The 16669-nt window shown below is 32.0% G+C and overlaps 2 protein-coding genes across 2 annotated transcripts; one reads left to right on the top strand and one right to left on the bottom strand.

The window, feature by feature from the left end:
• Positions 1 to 4227: 4227 nt before the first annotated feature.
• On the bottom strand, positions 4228 to 7999 carry LOC111680245 (ubiquilin-1). The gene is made up of 4 exons (XM_023441871.2): positions 7698 to 7999; positions 6552 to 7227; positions 5727 to 6449; positions 4228 to 4926 (listed from the first exon to the last, which is right to left on the bottom strand). The coding sequence occupies exons 1-4, from the start codon at positions 7791 to 7793 to the stop codon at positions 4850 to 4852; spliced, it is 1572 nt and encodes a 523-aa protein (XP_023297639.2). The 5' UTR covers positions 7794 to 7999; the 3' UTR covers positions 4228 to 4849.
• Positions 8000 to 9313: 1314 nt separating this feature from the next.
• Positions 9314 to 11475, top strand: LOC111680246 (probable RNA-binding protein CG14230). The gene is made up of 4 exons (XM_023441872.2): positions 9314 to 9567; positions 9634 to 10106; positions 10168 to 11086; positions 11149 to 11475. Exons 1-4 carry the CDS (start codon positions 9375 to 9377, stop codon positions 11304 to 11306), a joined length of 1743 nt encoding a protein of 580 aa, XP_023297640.2. The 5' UTR covers positions 9314 to 9374; the 3' UTR covers positions 11307 to 11475.
• Positions 11476 to 16669: the final 5194 nt, after the last annotated feature.

The following is a 16669-nucleotide window of genomic DNA, read 5'->3' as shown; positions in this document are numbered from 1 at the left end:
CTTGTTCATTAGTTTGTTTCGTCGGTATGATACTTTTTGTAATATTGTTGCTATTGTAGAAATTCCACATTCCACACTCTCTGTAAAAATTCTAGTAGAGCAAGAAGTTAAAACTTATTTCTTTTTTATGCTTCAGACCTTTTTTATTGGAAATATAAAAAGAAAAAAATTAAAACTCGTTAATGTTATTTAATATGATTTTTTGGTGTATTTTTTATGAGAGTATTTCACCATTTGGTAGTGGCACACGATACGCGAGGTTGTATTCAAGTATCTGCAACCGTATAGAATATTTGTACAGGCAAAAATATATACTCGTGCTGCAAGTGTATTTAGTAATCTGTTCAATTTGTTTTTTTTTCTTCTTTCACATTCGGTTTTCTTATTAATTGTGCGCGAATGTACTTTTTCTTTTTTGTTGCGGTTTTAAAACCTTAACCAATATGCTGCTGAGAATTGTGTATAGGTTTTTCGGTTTGATTGCAACATTTTCGTTTTAATTGAATTAATTGTAATCTGAATCCTTTCAAATTTTGAGTATTCTTATTAATGAAACATCATATTTGAAGTCATTTATTCCAGATTTACTATATCTGAGCGGTGATTATCAGTTGAAGCAGTTGTTTCTCAGATTGAAGCCAAGTTGAAGCCAAAATCTCAGCGTTGGACTAAGCAAACTAAAATTTTACTATGAATCATCAATTTGTTTTTGAGAAGTCAAACAAAAATTGTAAAATCCTTCTTCCTCCTTCCGAAGTTTGGTAATTTAGATAAAACATACGATAAAAGGAACATATAATTCGAACTACATTTTAGTTTTGAAACGATCCTTTCAAAACGTGTTACAATCAGATTATTGAAAAAAACAAATATTATAGTTTAAATCAGAAACAAAAGTAGCTATAGATTGTTAAGCATAACCAAAGAGTTCATGGTCTGGAATCGAATACATTACAATTATGGAATGTTTTGAAATTAATTCAGATACTATCCATCACCGAGAATTCATTCCGTCTTATTTGGATTATATTGGATTAACACGAAGATGTTTTGGGGATGACTGTTCCGTATGGTAGTGTGGGCTGACTGAGTTATATGCCACTTCCAACTTCTTTGACCGTTAGAAATGCTGTTGAATTAAGTGATGTCGAATATCTTCATGTTAAAATGGAAAATGGTCATCAAATTTACTTAATCACGTATGTATGCGATAATTCGGCGCCACTCTTATTTCACCTTCGATAGAGAAGTTAAGCGTCACTTATACTTCTTTGGACAATTCCCTGTTTTGGGTCAATAAAGATTTCACATTTTATGAAACTGTGTTGTTTTCCATCAGAATGGAATTATGTAACACACCTTGATGTAGTCGATGTTGAACGCTTAACCAAAATACATCGGTGATACTACTCCTACTTTTGGCCTTCCTTGGTGTATGCATTAATGCGACGGAGTCAGTATAAAACTTTTTTTGCTGTTGAAGTTAGCCCATAGAATGAAACGATCCTACTGTATGCTTCTGTTCTTAAATTTATTTTAAAAAGGTTACATTACCAACTGGGTGAAGAATTGTTTTCACATTGACATGGATACAAGTGAAGATGGCAATAGAAGAAAAATATTATATGGTTTGTTACCCGAATAGTCCAGAAGAATAAAAAGTTAGGCTAAATTACACCACTCACATCATTTAGTTCATCGTGAAACAATTTCAATCTTTGACTCCGTACTCTAGGACATATATTCCACTGTTTCTAGCTGCTCTTTGTTTTCAAACAACCTACGAAAGTTCCAATTCCGCAGTGCTGGTTATTACTCCTATTAGAGTCTTTATACTTTTCTTGTCTAATTGTAATGGTATTCCGACAACTATTGCGATGTGCGGTTGTTAGATTATTTGAACATTTCGGAGAGAAGTATATAGCAATGAATGTAATATTATGATCTAAATACTAGCCCTGTGTGACCAATTCATCTGCGATTTCGTTACCCTGCTTATCAGTGTCCTGCTAATCAACACAACTTACTGTGTATAATCCAACTAACTCTTCTGGTTAGTTGTCTGACTCTCAACATAATTTAATACATTAATGTTGTGTGACTTCATACAATCTTTGAAAATCTCTGCAAGACAATTTTATTTTATAAACTCCACCCCTTGGCCCTACTTTATCTTGTTAAACAGTACTTCTGATCCAATCTACAGCTGTGCGCTTAGAACAAATCCTTTAAAAGCGTTGTTTACTATGCTCAGCTGGCTTGCAGTTTACCTTTTAGCCAAGCAATTGGTTATGACCATGCGGCAAGGTTGAGTAAAATACTGTTCCATGTGTCATGCTAAGATCATGGATCTTAGCATGACATTAGTACGATGTTGAGTTTTGCATTTTGAAACCGCCTGTAATGAGATAACTTCAGTATTATATCTCTACGGAGTCTCAAGAATCTCTCCTTCTGCCAAGTAATATTTATTAAGGAATTTGGTATAAAAAGCTCTTTTCGGCTTAATGACTTAAAAGGGCGTCGAATTGGTACTATCGGATATCTAACAGGGATTTATACGGATAATTAAACTTCTTTTAAATCCCTAATTAGTGTGTTTTCCACATCTAGAATTGTCCATGAATGCCGGACGTCTCTCAATGAGTTCGTATAGCAATAGAGCTGGCGCAACTCTTAACGAACTGGAAATAGGTGAGTTCTGCATTGTTCTACTTCTTGTAATAAAGAGGAAGGTTATAGTAAACTGCTCATCTGTTGCTCGTGGCGTTGGTCGCGTGAACACATGTGTTGTGGTTACATATGTATATGTAGATTCATGCAGGTCTAAATATCTCCTTGGTACCCAAAGACGCCAACTAGGTAAGCTGGTATCGATTGTTACTGGACACTGTAAATTTGGAGACCATGTTAGTGGTCCTCTGTTTAATGCTTTCTGTAGGAGTTGTCAAAATGAGGATAAAAAAAGACGGTATCTCACCATCTTTGTAAATGTTCTGCCTTGGCAGAGAACCGAATTCGGACGCTTAAATCCGTCTACTTTGGCGATCAATACACGTATTTTAGCGTTCATAAATTTCTCAGAATGGCTGTGAACTTCGGCAGTTCACACTAATCTGGCGGTAACGACGTTTTACTCCAATTAGGCCTGATTTTTTTCCTCAACCGTTTCTCATATCACATCTCATCTCTTCCTTTTCTATTTTTTTTCTCTTTTTTACTCTTCCCTATCATTCTTTTCTTCATACAGGAGTTTTTAAAAGAAACCAACTTGGACCCTAGTAAAGCTACATTGGCTACCTGTAATAACTATCATCCTACCCTAAGATTCAATGATTCTAAGAGTAGAGCCAGTAACCATAGTAGGGGTGGTCCTCTTCTCCTTGTTTTCACCTTTACTCTGATTACTTTAATCATTTTAATGTTATTTGAATATAATAACTTTTAGCATTTAGTTATCTGTAATAAAAATACAATTCTGTAGAAAATAATTGAATAGAAGACTACATTAACATTCTAAGCGGGAAGATCGCAAGATCACTGTTTAGGTGATAAAAAGTGTAGAAATTGTACGTTTATTTGTTTTTTTTATATTCTGCTGGCCTTTTTGTGTGTGTGTGTGAGAAGAATAAAACAAATTTTTTTTATTAAATTTAAAAATAAAGAACAAACTTTATTTGTTTTACTTTAAATTATATTAATAATATTGTTGTTGTTTTCGAAAACGGTTTTTTATTTAATTTTTTGAAACACACTTGATACCATTTATTGTTGTTGTATTTCAGTTTCTATTATTTGTTTGCTTTATGTTTTATTATTTAATTACATACTGTTTTATGTACATTACATTTTAACATTGTAATTCTTTTAAAGTTCTGTTTATTTATAATTTGTTTTTTTTTTTATACTAGAATACAATCTAGTAACATGCACATTTATAATTATTAATATTATTTTTTTTATTTTTTTAAGAGGAGCAGGTGAAAATAAAGATATTTTAAATTTATCAATTGTATATAAACACATTTTTAAATGTTATAATTCTGTTTTTTGTTTTTGTAGAAAGACGCGTTATTCCTAAATAATAAGAAATCTAATAATAAAAAAAATTATGCTTTTTTATTTTTTTTTCGTTTGTGGTGATTGTTTATTTGTTTGTTTTAATTAAATTAATGCCTTTTTCTTAATGTCGTTTAGGAATTATTTTTGTTTTTGTTAAAAGGTAAATTAAAGTAACAGTAAACTTTTATTTGGAATAAAATAATTTGGAAATGGTAAGTTACAGTTTGATTTAGGAAAAAAATACCTACAACATCTATTTTTTTCTCTTTTTTAAATAAACAATTTTGTTCTTTTACTTTTTTACATTTAAGAAAAACTCTAAACTCTGTTTTTTTAAAATATAATGTAAACTTAAAAAATACACACAATTTTAACCCATTACTTAATAATAAATTAAGTTTTTATTGTTTTTTTTTTTGTTTTGCTGTCAAAAGAAACGTTAGATCAAATGAGCACAGATTTAAAGGTTTTGGGTTGAAGATTTTCCAAACAAATTATGTTTTTCTAAATCTGTAATTTAATGCCACGAATTTAAATTAACGTCGTTTTATTTTTTTTATAATTTTTTTTGTTGTTTTTAACAAACTTTTCTAATATTTTGTTTTTTTTTAAAATAGTTTTACCTCAATCCAAGTTGTATATTTCTTTTGTTGTTTTTTGTTTCGGTTTTTATTTTGTTGTTGTTTTATATATATAATGGTATTATATAGTTAGGTTTATATTTATAAAATAAGAAGATAAAGAAGAAAAAAACACACACATACAAATCGAACGGGGTTTAGGTATGTTAACTTAAAGATAATTGATTTAACGATAGCAATCGCTCAACAGCTGCATTTATATCGCCAAATGTTGCAATAAGTGCTGAAAATAGAAAGAAGTTAGAAAACAGATTAGATTAAAACTACCTTTACAACAAGAATGATAAGTCAAAGGTCAGAATTAAGGTTCCAGAATGAACTCTTTGTTATAACAAGGATAAAAGTTATGTGTTCATAAATACTGAAACACTTATGTATATTCGATTTGTATTCATTAGGAGTGACATGTTTCTCTACAGAACAAGTAGATCCGCTAGACTTTCTGTCCTGAACAAAACTATGACAAAAATTAAGGTTTGTCGTTTACAAGAACAAACCAAAACATCAAAATCAGAAAAAGGCAGAAGGAGTTTTTCAAAGAAAGTCCCTAAAATAGTTAATATTGCAAAAGGGTTTTGGATATTTAAACTCCAATTACCACCAGCAAAAAACCTGACTTTAATGCCGATTGAAGTAAACTGTTTTTATTCAATTTGTAGTTGTAGCAGCGAAACGTGTCGGTAAGGCTAAGTTTACAATGCTTGGTCGTTGTTCGTTGACTCTTGTGGTTGTTGTAACAATTCGATTGTGGCCGATAGGGGAAAAAAACTTTTGGTTGTTGTAAGCAGCATGGGGCGACGAAATTTTCCGATGGAGGTTAAGTTCGTAGCAGTTCCTGAGATGACAACAGCCCAAACAAGAGTTGCACCTTGGTGCAGTCGGTTCCTGCAAACTGTGCAGAACCACAAACTGTGCCAGAACCGGAGAGAAGATCCAATTATCGTGGGAACGTTCCGCATTCGCATGCGATGTATTTAGATTCAAGTTTAAAGGTAAATTAATAAAAATGAATACAAATATTACCTTGTAAATTAGCTTCACGATTACCGAAACCCATGGCGGCTAATTGTTCCAATTGTGATTGATAGCGTACTTCTGGTGGTTGGGTATTATCGGCCGTAGTAGTCATACCATTTAACATACGAGTCATAAAATCATTAAACAATTGTGCATTTGGTCCACCACCGGGTGCTAATGTAGGATTACTATCGGCCGATGTATTAGTTGTGGTATTTGTTGTATTCGTATCAATATTAGTATTGCCTGGTGGTGGAGGTGGCACACCCAATGAACCCACTAAACCGGGAGCAGCTGATCTTAATTGTTCCATACCCTGTTGTATTTGCATTATGGCATTAATGGCCTCGGGATTAGTTAACATGTTCATAACTTCGGGATTTTGCATTTGTGCCAAAAATTGTGGCATCATATTTCGTACTTGCTCCTGTAATTGTGGATTATTGGCCAGCAATGGGCTGGTGCTTAAGAGACGTGATGCCATATCAGGATCCTGATTCATAGCATCGAACATTGATCGTGTATAGGGTGCATTTAGAAGATTTTGCATCAATGAAGGATTTTCGGCCATTTGTTGCATAAGACTTTGCATGGCAGGAGTGTTGAGTACGCCACGGGGTGGTAGATCGGGATTAGCTCCAGCTGCACCAGTACCACTTGCATTACCACGACCTCCCCAAGGATTGGGAAGAGGCTCACGATTTTCAGTACCCATTTGTGGATTGTTACCTAAAATGTTAAAAGCCAAATGTTATTTTTAAGTCTTGAGAAAACTCAGTTTTAAATAAGATAACAATTTATTAACTTTTTATGCAAAATTTCTAAACTTACCACCACCATTATCTACGAGACCAGCAAAGGGATTGCGTGACAACGATTCGGTGGCAGCATTCATCATGGGTTCCTGAATATCACGATAAATGCGTTGCAAAGCATTATAACCACCAGGCACCGATTCCAAATTAGATAAAGCGCGATCATGTGAACGCATTAACTCTTGCAACATCGATGGATTACGTGCCAATTCCATAGTTTGACGCAACAATTCAGGATTATTCAACATATGAGATATTTCTGGATTGCGTTGCATTAAATCCTGCATTTGAGGATTTGAAGTAATCAACTGACGCATAACATCTGGATTATTCATCATTTGTTGGACCAAAGGATTATCCAACATAGTACGCAACATATCGCCATTGTTAAGCAATTCATTTTGCATGCGTGCCTGCAAATCCATAAAAGAACCAGAACCGGCTCCCAAAGCTTCTACACCCGACAGACCACCCATAGTATTAAGACCAAATGGAGTTTGTCTAACATCAGCGGGTGGACGTTGGGCAGATTCATTAGAACGAGTCTTAGCCTTAATCACCAAATGCACAGTTAAACCATCCTTAATGTTGTGTGTCTGCAAGGTGTCTGTGTCTTTCATAATTTTACCGGCAAAAATTAACACCAATTGCTCAGGTTCGGCTTCGAATTTTTCTGCCACCATGGCTTTGAACTAAAAAAATTAATTAAAAAAAATAATAATAATATTTATTAAAATTTTACAAGAACACGTCATGTTTATGTGCTTAATGAATAATAAAATAAGTTTTCATTCATAGTCTATATTCCCTTTTTTCGTATCGTTTGCTTTATAGTAGAAAATAGTAAAAGCCCCATCAGATGTTTGTACGCGTATGCAGTAGCGACAGCAGAAGCAACTTACTGGCTGCACTGTACTTTGGCATATTTACCGCCACCTTTTTACCATTACAACCACCACCACCACCATCATCAACAGCACCGACGACAACAATCAACATTTCACACACCGCACAGAACGAACAATGGCAATTCATTTCATTAATTTCCCCCTCCCAATTAAAGTTCATGTCGAAAAATCAACGTGTCTCTTGTAGTTTCAATATAATTTTTCAATTTATTTAACTATTTCATAATATTTATGAATAGTTACCATAAACTTACATCCTTAATTCCAGAATCTTCATCGATTTCAATGACTTTTTTATCTTTTGGTGTTTTAACATTGACCAAAATTCTTCGATTACCACCTTCTGCCATTTTGTTTTTATTTATTTAACCGTACTTTTCTTATTTATATTATTTAATATAGATTTATATTTTTTTAATTCACTTTGTAATTCCTTTTTTTTCAAATCAGCAATTTATGCAGTTTCCTTTGAATAATAAAAATTACACAAATTTCGTGAAAATTGGTATCAATTGAAAAACTAATTCGTCACTTTTTCACAGCGAAATTAAATAAAAAATTATTTAACGAAAGACGGTGTAAATTTTGACGAGTGACGAAAATTAAACTTGACGAAATGTTTTTCTGTATTAAACAGGGTTGTATTTTTGTTATAGGCAATGTTGCGTTTTTGTAATATTAAAGTTTAAGCGTTTTTTTATTAAATTTAGTAAATATAATATTGTCAAAAAATTTAAAAAAAAAATTGTTGTAACCGTAAGACCTGGTTCACGCTGGAAAACTCTTGGTGAGAAAGTTTTGATTTTGTGTGTGGGAGAAAGAGATGGTTGACATTTCTTTCTCTTTCTCTCACACACAAAAATCAAAAGTTTACCAAAGAAAAAGTTTCCTAGTGTGAACCAGGTCTAATATAAAAAAAGTTATGTTATAAACTACATATTTTGTTTGAAAATTTATTTATCTTAGTTTTTTGCTAGATCTTCAAAAATAAAAAACCGACATTTGGCGAAAAATTTTGAATAGTCTAAGTGGAGAATTTTGTATAAAAATGTTGGCAAGAATGCGTTCACATTAGCCACTTATTTTTTATAGTTTTTGTTTTAGGAATGCTCTCTTATAGTTTCAGAGTTATGAGACTATAAAGTTGTAATTTTTATATCTAAAAGAGTAATCGGAAAAATTTTGCATTTTACAAATTAGGAAGTTCGACTTTCAATAAATCGCAAAACTAGACTCTTTGTTTCAAATATTAAATATTATAATTAGGGTTCTACAGTTGAAACGAAAAGTCGACTTTTCGACTTTTTTCATTTAGTTAAAAGTCGACATTTCGACTTTTTGCATTTTATGAAAAGTCGATTTTTCAACTTTTCGACTTTTTTCATTTAAATAAAAGTCGACATTTAGACTTTTCGACTATAAGTATTTTATAAATAGTCGACTTTTCGACTTTTCGACTTTTCGAATTTTTTCGAATTTTTTCGACATTTTCGACATTTTTCGACTTTTTCCGACTTTTTCGACTTTTTGACTATTTTCGACTTCTTTCTACATTTTCCGACTATTTTTTGACTTTTTTCGAGTGTTTCCGACTATTTTAGAGTTTTTGACTTTTTTCCACTTTTTTAAATTTTTGACTTGTTTCTACAATTTTAGATTTTTCGACTTTTTCCGACTTTTCGAATTTTAAAAAAGTTCATAAAAACTGTTAGGAGTTTATATAATTTCAATATTCACTTGCATTGCCTAACATCTGGCAATACATTTTGTTTGAGAAGTTTTTCTTTTATTAATTTTGAATCATCCTGTTACAATATACTGATTGTCAAATTTTGTAAACAATTTTTTTTATTTTCAACCTGCACGTGTATGTGCTGGCAAGAGGAGCAAAAAAAATATTTTTATTTTATTAAAATAATAGACTATACTTAATGGAATCATCAAGATTTTTTGTGGCTAATTTGCCCACCAATACCACAGAAAAAGACTTAAGAAATTTATTCCAAGATTATGGACCAATTACAAATATTGAATTGAAAACAAAAGAAAATCTTGTTGATCCAGATGATATTAAAGTTATAGCCTTCGTGACACTTAATATTGGAGCCGAGGATGCTAAATACAGTAAGTTTAAACAAAAATTGCTTAAATGTGATGGGAGCAAACTAACATTTATTTTCTTGTTTTAAGGTTTAAATGACTTAAATTGGATGAAAGTTCATGGTCAACAAATTAAGGTTTCATTGGCTAAGGAGTCATTTTTGGAACGTTTGAAGCGTGAACGAGAAGAAGCTAAAGTTGTCAATGATGGATCATTGCAAGCTTACGAGCAGCCCTTTGAATCACAGTCGGAATTGCTAAAGGCACCACGTGAAAATAAACGCAAAACCTTTGATGTCGATGCTGAATTGGACGATGATGAGGTGGCACCTGAATTAATGATTAGCAAAAAACGTGCCGCCAGTTCTATGCACAATGGCAGGATCGTTATTCAAAGTTTGGATGTTCAACCACTGCATGTAATTGAAACAAAACACAAGAAGAAAATGCAATTGGACAAAAACTCCAGCAGTGCAGATCAAAAACGCAAGGAATCGCTAAATAAAATGAAAAATCAATATCAACAAAATAAAACAGCTATTCAACAAGCTTTACAAGGTTTGGTAAGTAAAATAAGCATTAAAACTCACAACTAAAAATTAACATTTTTAATTTTTATTAAAGGATGGCCAATCATCGAAAAAAATTAAGTTTAGCGATGCAGAAAGTGATGAAGAGGTCGAAAAGCCCCAAGAAACAATACAAAAATCCAAAACAGATATATTCGGTTCTGATGATGATGAGGAAAATGATTTGAATTTTAAATCGGTGCCATTAGGTAAAAAAGGTGAAAAGTTGGTGAAAATGCAAGCCACTCAAAGTTTAGATCCACGTTTCCGAATTGATGCCAAATTCGTAGACGATGACGAAGAAGGTGATGAAAATGAAGCTGATGGAAAGAACGGGGAAAAAACAAATGAGGATGAAGTAGACAATGAACGTGATTGGCAAATGAACATATTGGAACAAGTAGTGGGCACTAAATTGGATACCGTAAGAAACGCCGATAAAACTCAAAAAAATAAGAAAATGTTACGTTATGATCCCTCTAAAGATGAACATCAAAAATTCGAACGCAGTCGAGAGGAAGATGCTGAAATTAAAAAAGGAAAACAAAAGCAAAGCAAAACAAAGGATTCGGCAGCAGATGATGAAGGTACAAAAAGTAGTGCCCCAGCGGAAGTATCAAAAGAAGTGTTTTATGTTGTAACAGATACGCTACAGCAATCCTTGCGCACCAGAGGCGAGGGTTTCAGTTTATTGAATATGTTTGGCAACAATGAACAATTGGAACAACGTGACGAACAGCTTAAACAACTCGGCAATGAAAAGATTTTAGTTAACAATAAATTGGAAAAAACATTTACAGTAAATCCCTTTAGCTATGACTCTTCCTCAGAATCGGAGAATGAGGACACAGAAAAAGACCAAGAGAACCTTAGTCCTAAAGAAGATGAAAAAGCCGCTGCTAAAAAATCCAAGAAAAAACCTAAAATTGCTACAGAATCGTTTTTCATACCCAAGAACGATATACGTCTCAAAGGTAGGATTTCACTTCAGTTAACATTATTTATACAATATTTTAAAATCTTGATTTATTTGCAGAGGGTTCTAAATTCTTTATCTACAAGAAAACCGATGAAGCTTCCACCGAGAATTATGAAGAAGTTCGTAATCGTTTGAAACTTTTGATTAAAACTAAAATTACAAAAACTAAAAAGAACTTAGCCAATGCTGGCTATAAAGGAAAGAGGAAAGTTTAAAATTTACTTGAATTTTATTACCTAAAGTTTTATATAGTTTGTTAAGTGGTAATTTTAATTTTGATAATTAAATTAGTTAATAAATTCTAGTTTGTTAATAATTTTTAAAGTTCAAATAACTTCTTGAGATAAATAAAAACATGTATTTGTATACTAGTTCCAACGACAAGAAAATTGTGTTTTAATACAAACACTCTGTTTAATGTTTTTCGAAAATAAAAAAACATACTTACAAAAAATAGTGCTAAAGTGCAAAATCTATACTAAACTAGGGGATTGAGGTGGGTAAATTTTCCTTTAATATCTTTTTAAATATATGGAGGTTCCGGATGTTTATTTATGTTAATGTGTATTGTGAATCAAAATAATATTGAACCGTTAAAATTAAAAATTATACGAAAAAGTGAGGTATAAATTTAGGCATAAACAATATGGAATTGCTAACCAGCTATCTATCTATCTATCTATCTATCTATCTATCTATCTATCTATCTATCTATCTATCTATCTATCTATCTATCTATCTATCTATCTATCTATCTATCTATCTATCTATCTATCTATCTATCTATCTATCTATCTATCTATCTATCTATCTATCTATCTATCTATCTATCTATCTATCTATCTATCTATCTATCTATCTATCTATCTATCTATCTATCTATCTATCTAAGGAAAAATTGATAGACATTCATTTGGGGGAGAGAAACTGTTGGAGCTAAAATCCTCATATAGATTTTTTTAGTTTTAATTAGGTTGGCGTTGTATATGAAGTCGGAGTATCGAACTTAATTATATCAAAAGTATTATTTGGTCTCCACCAGAAAAAGAATCCATTTTTTTAATTTAAGGTAAATTTTTTTGAATTAAACCAATATTATTGAAATGAGTTAATTGATAAAGCCGTGTAATTTATTTATTTGTGTTAATATTATTTAAATGAATTTAATTGTATTATATAACACTACAGTTTCACTTCCTAATAAATTCCAAAAAAGAGCATAAAAATTACTTCCTGAGAATGACTTCAGATGTAGTAAATTTGGAATCAAATAAAAAGGACATCCTCCTATGACAAGCCTATGTTAAAATCATAACTTATTCAGATCATTTTCAGTACTTCCATGGAGTAAATTGTATTTATTTTTCACTTCTTTGGAAGTTCTTTTTTGCTGGGCATATCACACAAAAGAAAGAACATTAAAGTTCCAACCAGAGATTAAAATTACTTATATATTGGTAAAAGAAGCCACTCTGATTTACTAGTGTGTTTTGGGTTATTATCCTATTGAAATACCCATTTAAGAAGCATTTTCTACTCTGCATATGGTAGCATCACTTCATTCAATATGCCCAACATAGACATGCTTATCCATGATGCATCTTATATCGTAAATAGGACCTAAACAGTTATATGAAAAACACTCCCATATCATAACTTTTGCACCAACATGTTTTACTGTCATTATTGTGCTTTATATTTATTCTTTGGCGGACCTCGGACTTACTGTTCAGGTTCATTCATCCAATTAATATGCTCTCGAGAAAATTTCAACCGTGTTTTTTTGTCAGCAATGGAAGCTTTGGAGGACTATTTTCAAATAAAATATTTTTCGTTTACGAATAGTAATAGGGCAACTTATATCAAAATTCAGGTCCTTTGATATATCGGTCATCAACAGTTGATGTTATAAGCTTCCGCCTTCGTGTTTCGGGGTTTTTCTTATATAATAAAGCATTTACAATCATTTGATCAGAGCACCTCTTTTATCTTTAAGTTTTTTTTTCTGAAATATAGAAATTAAATGAAAAATCAGTTGGACCTAGATATTTTATTAGAAAACACAATAATCGAATAGAATCTTAAAACAAATCCGATATCATTATAAAATGGCTTAAGAAATTAAATGAGATGATAAGAATAAAGAGAACATTATAGATTGTGCGATTTAGTGAAAAAACATAATTATTCAGAATAAATTGAATATTTGGAAACTGAGAAACAAAAGAGAATCCTAAACAATTAGCAAATTCAAGATCTATAAACAAATATGAAAAATTTATGCTAATATTTTGTCTTAAATTTAAAAGGCGAATATACAACTGTGTCGTTAAAGATTTGATGCCGAATTAAGAAAAAGTTTCTCAACAAAAGTTTACTATTGTGGACCAGGTCTAACAAGTTTTTTTATTATGTCTGCAGTTTTCTTTTATAACTATTTTTATCTTGTTGCGTAAATAATTCTGAACATTTGACGATTTTTAATATTTTTAAATTTTACATCTCAAACGAAGGCGAAGGGAATTATCAAAGAATTTGTTGTACATAGACTGACTTTCTATTGATTTTCGAATATTCATGAAAGACCTGGTTGATACTAGGGAAATTTTTTTGGGAATCTTTTGATTTTTGTGTGTGAGAGAAAGAGAAAGAAATATCAACCATCTCTTTCTCTCACACACAAATCAAAAGTTTCTCAACAAAAGTTTCCAGTGTGAACCAGGTCAAAGGAGTTCTAATATAAATGCATTTACTTATGCTGTAAAGAAATTGCATCATTTATTACCACCTTCAAGTCCACAAACTTTATAGTTAATGAATTCACAAATTGATACTCAGATACGTTTCATACTCAGCAACTTTTGTTGAGCAACTTGAAAATCTTTAAATGCTGGTATTTCCTTGCTTCTTAAAATATCCAAAATTGTCACTCGAAGTGGTAGTCCTACTTCAGTAATATCAATATCATTTTCTTAGTAGTCTTCCTCATCCTATTGAAAATGTGCACTTTAAAGTTTCTTTGGAAATTTAAAATAAACTGCTAACAAAGTTCAATATTAGGTGTCCAGTGGACCCTATTTTTTAATATTAGAAACAAATTTTTTACGTAATATTTTTTTTAAAGGACCTTTCCGGACCTGGCTGTTCTACGTGTGCCACAAGAGTTGCGGTCTGCTACATGGTTGCGAAGGTGCTGAGACCGGATATCCTAGATGTACAGAATAATAGCTTGGTGTTGCTGCAGAGCATGGTGGAGCTGGATAGCCTGGTGCTGCTGGATATCCTGGTGGTGCTTGATGCTGTGGTGCTGGGTATATTTCAGGTTGGCTGGATAGTCTCGTGATACTGGATAGCCCTGGCGAGGACTATATAAATTTAGCGCTCTGAGCGGCACCTTTTTTAGTTTTATTACATTAAAGAAATATGGGCACTTGTTGTAGTTCGCCAACTCCTTTGAAATCAAAAACTAAAAAAAGTTTGAATAATTGAGTGGATGTTTTTGTAATTTAAGTGCCGGTTCGCACAGTGTTCCATTTTTATTGTTTCCATTTCATCGCATTTTTACCTAAAGTTTTTGAAAAATTTGATGGCCATATAAAAGTCTTCATCATTAAAAGTATCGATAAGCGGTTCCAGTCCCAATTCCTTTCTTTTTATATATTATTTATATATATTTTTGTCATTTTTTGCAATTCTCTTTTATAATTATTTTCTTCTTGTTGCGTTGATAATTACTAATAACACGATTGGACAGGGGTTGCTTCCTGCTACATTGTTGCCGGAGGGACTAAAACCGGATATCCTAGTTGTACTGGATAATCTGGTAGTGCATGATGTTGCGGATAGCCTGGTGGTACCGGATCGCTCTTTTTTAGTTTAATTGCGTTAAATAAATATATTCACTTGTAGATAATAGGATGCTACCATATAGCCCTGTCGAGGGCCATATAAATTTAGCGCTCTGAGCGGCACCTTTTTAGTTTTATTGCGTTAAAGAAATATGGGCACTTGTTGTAATTCGCCATCTCCTCTGAAATCGAAAATTAAAAAAGTTTGAATTAACAGACTGCATTGGATTTTTTAAAACGGAAAGGCATTGTCGACTACAAATACAAACGTGCCTTTTGTATTTGGTAAATTGTAAGGCTCCGAAATTTAAATTCTTTTTTATTTAATTTAGAAAAAAAGGGTTTTTTTACATTTAATTGCGATTGCAGCAATAAAATATGAAAATTTTAAAAATTGTTGCTTTTCCTTTTCCATTCTGCACTAGTTTCGAGCAACTGTAATATATTATAATTTTCTCGATTTAAGTCCATTTTTTACCGTATACTATCAACTTTTTCTGGAATTCGTTAAAGAATATATATCTAGGTCTCCATTCTTTTGTCGTATGAAAAACACTTGGTTATGTTCAATAATATTTGACTACGATGTATTTTTTTGTCCAAAAATTGTCCCATCATTGCTAAAACTTTTTTCTTCTCCTCCCAGAGTCTAAGAGAAGATCAGATTGTTTTAATAAATAATTGCCGTCATTGAGGTTTGTAAAAGATTTTCATCTGAAACTCCTGGTTCCTCTTTTTTCCTCAAACATGACAATTAACAATTTTTATACGTGATAGTTCCAACATTTTATATTAATATAAAATATTGTCTACTCGTCATCACATCTTTTCGTAGTTGTTGTTGTAACAGCTCGACTGTGGCCGATAGTTCTTTCCTGGGGAAAAAACTTGCGGTTGATACAGCTGTCGCTGGGTTGACAATCTTTGGCCGAGTATGACTCGGGTCGTTCCGGAGCGAAGATCCAATTGTCGTGGGAACGTCTTTTCGTAGTAGTTGCTGTTGCTGTACATCTCCATTTAACACAGTATATCGATAGATATAGCTACAGCGATACAGGTATTGAAAGTTTTCAGATTTCTTCCCTATCAGTTAAATCGGTATTATTATCATTTATTAACTCCTCAGCTACATTGCCCTGGTTCACACTGGAAAACTTTTGTTGAGAAACTTTTAATTTTGTGTGTGAGAGAAAGAGATGGTTGATATTTCTTTCTCTCACACACAAAAATAAAATGTTTCCCAAAAAAGTTTCCTAGTGTGAACCAGGTCATTGCGGTATTTCATAATTGAAATAAATAGAACTTTTTGTGACGCTTCATTTTTTGGCGAACTGAAAATTCTTTAATAAGAAAGCTATAATACCAAACTATTCTAGTACGTGAATTTTAAAATGATAAATCACAAATAAAGGTACATGATGTTTGTATGTTATTATACAACAGAGTATGAAAACAAACGAAGCATTTCGCAAACGTTTCCATAATGTACAAAACTTTTAAAAATTTTGAAATCGTTCTGTACATGAGCAAAACTAGAACAAATACTTTTTAAGTGAGAAAGAGAAAACAATTGACTTTTCGCTCATCTACTTGTTTCTTTTGCCTTTACAATCGTACATTTGAGAACAAAACAAATATAGAAACGTATTTTATGAAAGAGTCATTTAGACCTGGTTCACACTAGGAAACTTTTTGTGGAAACCTTTTGATTTTTGTGTGTGAGAGAAAGA

This window comes from Lucilia cuprina, chromosome 3 (assembly GCF_022045245.1).
Source record: "Lucilia cuprina isolate Lc7/37 chromosome 3, ASM2204524v1, whole genome shotgun sequence".
NCBI lineage: Eukaryota > Metazoa > Arthropoda > Insecta > Diptera > Calliphoridae > Lucilia > Lucilia cuprina.
The sequence above is the reverse complement of the archived record's forward strand: the minus strand, read 5'-3'. Positions and strand labels throughout refer to the sequence as shown.

Excerpts from the sequence above, each read along its gene's own strand:
- LOC111680245 (XM_023441871.2), bottom strand. The coding sequence starts at position 7,793 with ATGGCAGAAGGTGGTAATCGAAGAATTTTGGTCAATGTTAAAACACCA. Across the intron at positions 7,228-7,697 it reads AAGATTCTGGAATTAAGGAT|TTCAAAGCCATGGTGGCAGA; the intron begins GTAAGTTTATGG and ends TAATTTTTTTAG. Across the intron at positions 4,927-5,726 it reads TCGTGAAGCTAATTTACAAG|CACTTATTGCAACATTTGGC; the intron begins GTAATATTTGTA and ends TTCTATTTTCAG.
- LOC111680246 (XM_023441872.2), top strand. The coding sequence starts at position 9,375 with ATGGAATCATCAAGATTTTTTGTGGCTAATTTGCCCACCAATACCACA. Across the intron at positions 9,568-9,633 it reads AGCCGAGGATGCTAAATACA|GTTTAAATGACTTAAATTGG; the intron begins GTAAGTTTAAAC and ends TCTTGTTTTAAG. Across the intron at positions 11,087-11,148 it reads GAACGATATACGTCTCAAAG|AGGGTTCTAAATTCTTTATC; the intron begins GTAGGATTTCAC and ends ATTTATTTGCAG.